General features: G+C 41.4%; 2 protein-coding genes across 2 annotated transcripts in view; both read right to left on the bottom strand.

The window, feature by feature from the left end:
• The window catches only part of spag1a (sperm associated antigen 1a), a 13,115-nt gene extending 6,569 nt beyond the window's left edge, over positions 1–6,546 (bottom strand). The window contains exons 1-4 of the mRNA XM_035528957.1: positions 5,511–6,546; positions 4,760–4,859; positions 3,541–3,693; positions 3,147–3,274 (exon numbers count right to left, since the gene is read on the bottom strand). Of these exons, the coding sequence (XP_035384850.1) occupies positions 3,147–3,274; positions 3,541–3,693; positions 4,760–4,859; positions 5,511–5,874 (745 nt within the window). The 5' untranslated portion in view covers positions 5,875–6,546. The remainder of the gene's footprint in view (positions 1–3,146; positions 3,275–3,540; positions 3,694–4,759; positions 4,860–5,510) is intronic.
• A 602-nt stretch (positions 6,547–7,148) lies between these two features.
• On the bottom strand, positions 7,149–8,719 carry polr2k (RNA polymerase II, I and III subunit K). The gene is made up of 4 exons (XM_027003933.2): positions 8,644–8,719; positions 8,437–8,499; positions 8,213–8,305; positions 7,149–7,570 (listed from the first exon to the last, which is right to left on the bottom strand). Exons 2-4 carry the CDS (start codon positions 8,495–8,497, stop codon positions 7,548–7,550), a joined length of 177 nt encoding a protein of 58 aa, XP_026859734.1. The 5' UTR covers positions 8,498–8,499; positions 8,644–8,719; the 3' UTR covers positions 7,149–7,547.
• Between the last annotated feature and the right edge of the window lie 131 nt (positions 8,720–8,850).

Genomic DNA, 8,850 nt, shown 5'->3' with positions numbered 1-8,850 from the left:
AGGTGCAAGCATAACGGTATGGGGACGTTTCTCATACTTTGGAGTTGGACCTATTTATCGCATACCAGGCACCACGGACCAGTTTGAATATCAAAATACTGGAAGAAGTCATGTTGCCTTATGCTGAAGAAGAAATGCCCTTGAAACAGGTGTTTCAGCAGGACAACAACCCCAAACACACCAGCAAGTGGGCAAGATCCTGGTTTCAGACCAACAAGATTGATGTTATGAAGTGGCCAGCCCAATCCCCAGACCTTAATCTGATTGAGAATTTGTGGAATGACATCAAAAATGCTGTTTTTTTTTATGCAAAACCCAAGAATGCAGAAGAACTGTGGAATGTAGTCCAGTCAGCTTGGGCTGGAATATCTGTTCGCAGGTATCATATGTTAGTTGACTCCATGCCACACAGATGTAAAGCAGTTATCAGAAATAAAGGTTATACAACTAAATATTAGTTCAGTGATCAAGAGAAAAGCTAAATATGTAAGAAACTTTGTTTATACTGTAAATATTCAAATTTGTAAATGAAAATCAAGACACTGCTATTTTTTTGAACAGCCATTATTCTTCTTTCTTCATTTTCACTTTCAGTTTAAAAATTCATTCATGTTTTCTTTTGGAATTGTATGTGCAGTGCTCCCAGTGCCTTTGTGTATATCGAAATAAATGCTATTATGAGGATTGAGCTTTTTCTCTGTTGTTTTAAACACACTGCTATTATTTTGCACACAACTGTATATGCTCAGGGTCCTGGCTGAGCAGTGGCTGTCATCCCAACACAGTTTTGTCTGGCACTGGAGAGGAAAGCACTACAGGTGTTCAAGGATCTGTCACTGGACCTGTGCTGCTGACCACAGTCCTGACAATATCTGACAATTTTTTGGGCAGATGGTGTCAGTGTTATCAGTCAAATAGCTGCTTTCGGAGAGGTGGAGGTTGCAGGGAGAATGGATAAGCACGTTGATGATGGAACAGAGCCCAAAGGTTCAACGGTCATACCGGGCTTCTTCCAGAGAAACTGAGGCAGCATATGCAGTAGTCGTGGAGGAATCAGAGAGAGCAGAACTCATCTTCAGCACTGTGTTGCCACGAAGAACCACCCAGCATTACGCAGTAGAGGAACTCCACAAAGAGATGATGTGCTGAGCAGCCCCGAGTGAGAGGTAGAGAAGCATCTAGTGGTGCAGGAAGAAAGGGCCCAGCTCCCAACGATGTCACCAACCCGAGCCAGCAGAGAAACGAAAGCAGAGATCAGTGAGGGGTAAGCAGCCACTGGAAGGAACAGCTCTCAGCATCAACACCACAGCTGAGAAACTCAGCTGTTATCGTGGAGTTTGGACTGAATTCAGCGCAGGCAGAAAGCAGCTCACTGCTCTCGCTGGCACAAGCTTGTCCATGTGCTCTCTCACATCACATACAGCTGACTAGATGACTGGGGAGCAGCGACGTTCCAAGTCAAATCCATCACAAGCGATCAAGTGGATATGAGAGGAAGGAAGCAAGGGCCATGCTCGTCCTCGGGAAGAAAATGCTGAGTTTAAAAGGGAGACAAGTAAAGATGTCTGTGGCGACGAGTGGGTCCCTGGCAGGACCGCTAACATTTTCCGGCAGTTTTTCAGGAGCTGAACCCACAGCATCAGAGCTGCTTGGTGGACCACGAGAAGCAGAGCGCAGAAAGCACAAAACAGTAGAAGCAGGTGAGAGGAGCGAAACTGCAGTTGTTGTTGCCCTGTACCGGAGCTGTGAGGGATGGCTCACGTGCTCACTTCTGAGGCCCTGTGCTTGACCAGGAGAGCGGCTGTTAAGAGGTACCATGAGTGGCGGGTGCCCTCACATGTTAGGAACTGTGCAGGGGCTGTGTGAGTCATCGTGGATGGACAGAGACAAAGAGAGAGAGCAGGGATGACCGTGAAGGCTGTGTACCTCCCCGCTTCCAGTTTATTAGCTTGAAATGTAATGATTAATGTTGTTTTAATCTGCTTAATTGTGCATGTGTTTAATGAATTTAGTCATCTCTTTTTAGTTTAAATTGGTGTGTTGGTAGTAGTGGGCATATACATGTTGTGTTTTACTTTTAGTACCTTCACACATTTCCTCTGTCTAACTAGTTTACATTTCTGTTGGCTTGCTGATTGTAATAAATAGCTGTTTCTGAGCATAAATGTCTTTTGACTCTTCTTCGATGCCAATGATACAATATAGCCGAAATCACAGACAGTGAGTTTAAATAATGTGTATGGTGATTTTGTTAGACAACAATGTGTTTGTCATATCAGAATTTTAGTAGCTTTGGTTAATATGTACTGCTAGTTTCCATGTGGTGTTAATGGAGTGGGTTTTAATCACCATTTCATACTCATCCCGTTGTCTGACAACAAAGCCAGAAAAATTAAACGAGAACAGCGTTACTGGGAATTGGAATACAGTACATACGATGTAAAGTACTGACACTAAGCAGCATACGAATACGATGCGATGACACCATACATGTGCTAATTGGTACATGACGTCATTTAGCAACTTTTCAAGCAGGCTTTAGACAGACACGTGAGACTGTACTGATCCTGAGGGGAGCTGCTACTTTCCAAATATGCACACACAAGTTCATTCGAAACTTCTCGCACTCTTCTAAAGGACCTTTACAGAGATCTCTGTAATATAACTCTCACCTATAGCCGTTTTAATCGCCTTTGACTGCCCATGCCCCAGTGTAAACAGGATGCGGGTGTGGGCTCTGAGCTGCGGCCGGTCCTGCGGCCAAGAGCACACCTGAGCCCTCCTGTTCCATTATGGATGACAGCCGATTCAATCACGCTCGTCAATAATGGATGCAGCTAATAGACATCGTTGACAAACACCGTCACTGTGTAAACTGGTCTGAATGCCTGTCTGTTTGAGCACGGCATGCACACAGGACAAAGTCACGCAAGTAAATGAGCTGGAATAAAAACCTACCAGCAGCGCAGTCTATGCAGGAACAGAAGCGTCCCTTTGTTGCAAACTAATGAGCAATAAGTGGGGTTAAACATATTTCTTAATGGTGCATCTCAGTAAAACCAGACTTGCTCTGGCAGCAGGAGAGGGTGGTGTGTGTGTGTGTGTGTGTGTGTGTGTGTGTGTGTGTGTGTGGGTTACGAACAGACCCTTCTCCTGTTCCACTCTGGCTGGCTCCTCTTTGCTGTGCTGCTGTGCAGACAGTGGGACCATGGGGATCTCCGGAAGCTTCTCCCGCCAGTCCGTACCATCCTGCTCAATAAGCAGCTTCGTGATCCTGGTGCACGTCACAGCACAGAAACCTCTCTTAGCACAAGCATCGATATACACAACCAATAGTTACTCAACATTGATTAACAAAAAATAATAATCCCCAATATTGCAGGGCTACTGTGCTATACCTGTGTTTGAATGGTGAGTATCTGGAATGTTGGTTTGCCTTCTTTTTCTGGACATACTGTGTTTCCTAATGTTTTTTGTTATTACTGTTGGAGAAGGACAGACCACTACCAATGCTACGGTTTTGGCTGTCACAGGATTTACCTGTGCACACTATCCTGAGCCGCCTGCACGCTGACATCAACCTGGAGGACAATCTTGTAGTCCACGTAGGCTTTCCTGTAGCGCTCCAGAGACTCATACGCCATAGCCCTGCGGAGGAGGGGCTTCAAGGAGAAGGGGCGGAGCTCCAGCGCACTGGCAGTTAATGGGATGAGAAAGAGAGGGATTACATCTGAGATCTCAGCATGACAGGTGCACACTCTGAATTACCTCGCCCAGGTGACTCATGAAGTAATCTCCATTCATGACCTCTGTTCCTGAAGTTCTCTTACTGGACTGTCAAATGCAGGAATTTGAACATTTTTTTTGGACCTACAACAGTATTAGTGCTTTGGCTTTGGTGAGAAGATTACAGGAAGTTAATGCAGTGTGCTGCATTTTAATTGTAAAATGTATTCAATTTTAGAGTAATACAAAAGGATTTCCAAGAAAAATGTTTCAGACAGAGCTTCTTCGTCAGTTGTGCAAGCAAACAGAAGCACTTTTACATCTATATGTTTGTCTGAATAAAGCAAATTTAAAGTAAAAGATCTGTTTTTTACTAACTCAGTAACAATTTCTAATTATCACCAAGGAAGGCAGCTGTGTGGCTACAGTAAAAGTGTCTGCTTTAGAAAACTGATCTTAGTAAACAGCAAACTTACACATAGCTGTGAATTCTCACATTTATGTTTGCGATAAATGTCATACCCACTTATGACTAACTGACTAAGATTAATTTGATATTAGTTATCACAGTATGGTGGTGTTTTTAATATATATATATATATATATATATATATATATATATATATATATAATAAATTTTTCTAAAACTTATATGGAGGGTATAGTAGATAACCTACTGAGTTTGTTTGATGACATAAATAACAACATGGAAAATCTCACAGGGTACAAGCTCTTAGTGACAGTTGATGGTGTGTAGGTGAAGCTCTTTTTAGCTGAGCCAATTGTGTTGTCTACTAATCTCTCAGAGACAAAATAATCAGAAGGCAGTGAGTGTTGAATGTGCCTGTCAGTAGCTTCCAATGAGATTTAGACCAACTAATATCCATGTTTGGTAAATATTATGCTTAAGTCACTGATAATAGTACAGATGGTAACAATATAGTCTTGATCTCTACTTTGGGCAAGACGTACATACGTGTACGTGTGTGTGTGGTAGAGCATCGGTGAACATGGTGGGCGGTGTTTGGCTAACCTGGTGCAATCCTGAATGCAGTCTGCACTGTTTCCGTCTTTCAGGTAACAGGCAGCTCTGTTTGAGTACAAGATACAAAGATCCTCAGGACTGTCGATTCCTGCCAACCAACACAGTCACATCACTGAAATTATAACGCTACGAGAACGCTTGTTAGTCTCCATGGTTATAGAGACAGGAAGCATGAGCAGAATAAAATGACTTTCAGCATAGTTCATGAGTTTGCATCACCAATTTGTGTCCATCTTAAAACCACACTAACCAAGCCCTGTCAGTAGTCATATCCAAACACTCCTAATACAGGAAGTTCAGCAACTCGAGTGACAATTCTGTATTTCTGTTTCGCTTCTGCTAAAATTAATGCTTTCTAAAACCTTTCACAATGAGGATCCTACTGCTTTAATCTTCCTTTAATCTCAACAAAAGTGGCAGAAATATGCATCAAATCCTGTTAAAGCTTGTTCACTCGATATTTGACCTCTTACACATATATCTTACGCAACACACTATGGGTCAAGCCGTTACAGCTCATACTTCGTATAAATTAATTTTGAAATGTCCCAGAGCTTGTGAATTTAGGCAGAACATTAAAAAAACACATTAAAATAAGAAAACACCTCTTGATTTTTTATCCTAAAGTGTAGTCTAGACATCAAAACTGACTGTTACTGACAGGATTCATAATTAAGAATCACTGTTTCCTTTTTCTAAAGTGTGGTAAAATTGTACTGAACCAGTTCTGCTCCTCTACCTGCTTGTTTGCAGCCGTCTATAGCCTGCGTGTACTTCTCCAGCGCCTCTCCGAACTGTCCGTTTTTGAAGAGCATGTTGCCCTCGTTTTTAAAACGGGCAAGTGGAGGTGGAAGGGCCCCAGCTGGGGCATCTAGATTCACCCCCTCCCCCCCTGCTCCACACCCGCCTGGGCCACAGCTTTGGCTATCCTCCCCCGCCCGGTTCTCTTCAGCTGAGTGAGAGCCGTTTGCTAGAGGTTTCTTCCCCTGCGACTCCTGGGACCTGGAGCTAGCTGAACTCTTGCTTGACCCCGGAGTCCCAGGCTTGGAGTGTGGGCTTCCTTCTTCTCCTCTTCCAGGGCTCTTCTTCTGTGTGTTCCCCATGTTTGCCCTCTCTTTAATGGAGCAGAGTCAGCACTCTTATTATGCAAAAACACTCACTCCTCAACATACTGCCTCTCACACTCTTCCTGCACCAGACTGGACAGGTTTGTACAGAGCCTGGAAGACACGCCCCCTGCAGGCTCAGCAGGCTGTGATGTCACAGGGGGAGGAACTGCAGTAATGCGGCGTTGCAGAGGCGGCTGGTTTCCAGGGAACCCACTCTCTCTGCATACCCGGCAACTGGGGAAATTCTAGACACATTTTAATGGTGTAGAGGACAGTCACATCACTGACAATGAGGCACCCAGGGCTCTCTCTCTCTCTATATATATATATAAATAACACACACGAGTTGTTTGTACTGTTTTGAATATGAAAGCAAACTGTGGTCTGCATTTCCTCATATCTCTCTTCTCCAGCACCAACTGACTGTTCCCAAAATAGAACTATTAATCTTCATTTGGGTTAATGGGGTGAAAAGGGACTGCTGTTTATGCCTTTCAGCATTTTGTTGGAGCAGCCAACTTCACATGGACAGTAGATATTTACTGGCAGTAACCATATCACTTCAACACAATATAATTTCTGAGTTAGTATATTAACCATTTAAATTAATAAAAATTTAGAACCCATTCTTTTGCAGTTAGACATGAATCATGGCAGGTGTTAAACCTTTGGTATTCTGTAGATAATTTTAAAAAATTACAAAAATATTTTTTTTAGTTAAAACTAAATTTAAAAAATACAGTGCAAAATGAATTATAATCATACTTCACTGAATACCTGCCAAATACAATAAAACCCTAACAAAAAATATATATAAATTTGATATGTAAATATAACCCTTTACACAAGTTATTACTTGACCTACTTCACATTACATTGTGATGTTATTTCAGGTTGCATTTATTACAGGATCAGATCGGTTTAATTTAGTCTGACTCTAATGTCCGAGCATCATTGCCTGATGGTACTCAGTCATTATGGATAATGGATATTAGGTCAGTTGTGCCTCTTAACTTTATTTAGTACACCTGCACCTGCACCCAGTGGGCTACCATATATCTTATAGTCAATTGTTATGTTTCTGTACCAGTACCACTTTTGTAATCTGAAGTTAGTTGTACTAAATTCTATATCCTGTATACATTGTTAGTCTATTTTTGATCTCTGAGTGACCTAGTTTTGACCAAAGGGCAGGAGTTGATTCTTAAAAGGAAACAAATTCATACTGCAAACGAACTAGTAAATGGTGTACACATTTTCTTTCATATATATATATATATATATATATAAAAAACAATTTTTTTACTTCTTTTCCAAAACAGGGCCAGGCACTAAAAACAGCTTTGTATAAAAATTTTTTTACACATTCTTTTTGCAATTTCGGTTATCACAGATCACAGCAAAAGCCTAAAGGTTCAATACAGACCCAGATATTGGGATGGAAAAACTCTTTTGCATATTTTGATTTTGCAACTCTAAAATGTATAGTTTGGACAAGATTAAAATCAAGACAACCATTCAAAATTTTTGTAAGAAATTTGGATTTTAACTAACAATTCAACTTGTGTACTACATTTTACAACTAAATCAGGAATTAATAAAAGGAGAAAAAAAACAAAAAACACTGAGCGTGCCTGTGGAAGGAAAATCCAGAATGTAAACAAAGTTCATCGGGCATCAAACACAACCACTGGAATCAAGAGTCAAGGAGAAAAAGTTAGTCTGCACAGTGAAAAACTACTTGTAACCAAATACACTCCAACCCTTGGATTTCTCATCTTATAAATAAAGCAGATGTAAACTAGGGTGGTTAACATAATTAAAGGGGAATGTGTTTCCTGCACTGTTTTAATTAGTTTTGTAACTACAAAATGAGTGACAAACTAAATCTTAAAACAGTAGCTCACAATCATCAGATTCAAGAAGCAGCAGTGATGACCTATCTCCCAAGTTTCCCCTCTGGATTTAATAGTTCATAGTCTTGTGCTCTGAACTTGTGGTTCTCTTTTGTTTTGTGTCTCAGCTCATAGGGGCAGAGGCACCATGGAGCCAAGGCCCAAACAGAGCTTGAGAAATGGTGTTGCACCATAGCGTAACTCCTAGAGCCACACAGACACAGGAACCTAAAGTGGTGCTGCTTCCAGTTTCATTGTCCACTGAACCCAGAGACAGGAGAAGCACAGTGTGACATCAACCACAGAGGACCCTCACAGCTGGCAGGCATCTTTCCACTTAAACGATAACAGTGAAACACTTGTGCCACATAGCAAGACATTTTCACATTTCATAGTTCCTGGTATTTTCATTCATCTTACACTGTGAGAAAGGATACATCTTTTGGTTCTCTTCTTATACATGATTCTGTAGCCACACTCACGGCATCTGATAGGGTCTCTGGCCTTTATCTCATTTTCAGTGTGACACTCTAAAAACAAACAAGTTAATACAAAGCTGAACATAACTATTCATCTTCACAAACAAGCAGAGTTTGATGAAGTGCTTCCACTGATGCTCATGTGTTATGACGGTATCATAAGCTTAGACGGCTAACATCACCTCCACAGATGTAGATCATAGGCTGCTGTTTAGGAGGCTGCAATTCTTTTTGGGAATCCATTTCTGGAAAACAAACAAACAACTTAGCAACATAAATGAAGTTTAGTTTGCTCGGGTAGCGTACAATAATGCAGTTCCTTGTTATAATAAGTAGATGTTTTGCGAGCACTAGCTACAACAGAGACAAAAACCTGCCTGCTAACTCACCTCTAACGCGTGCTCGTTATCCAGTGCTAGCCAGAGAACTCCGCGCATGCGTTCTGTTTAATGTGCCGTCGCACGGAAACATTCTGTGATTGGTGGATGAACAAACGCGTGGTATATAGCGTAAGCTATTTCAGAGACACTAATTTAAAGAATTTTATTACTGTAGTATGAACATAATGACATATACTATCATCTCTTATAACTTTA

Source organism: Electrophorus electricus, chromosome 8, assembly GCF_013358815.1.
Source record: "Electrophorus electricus isolate fEleEle1 chromosome 8, fEleEle1.pri, whole genome shotgun sequence".
In the NCBI taxonomy this organism is placed as follows: Eukaryota; Metazoa; Chordata; class Actinopteri; order Gymnotiformes; family Gymnotidae; genus Electrophorus; species Electrophorus electricus.
Note: the sequence above shows the minus strand (reverse complement) of the source record. Positions and strands in the feature narration are given on the sequence as shown.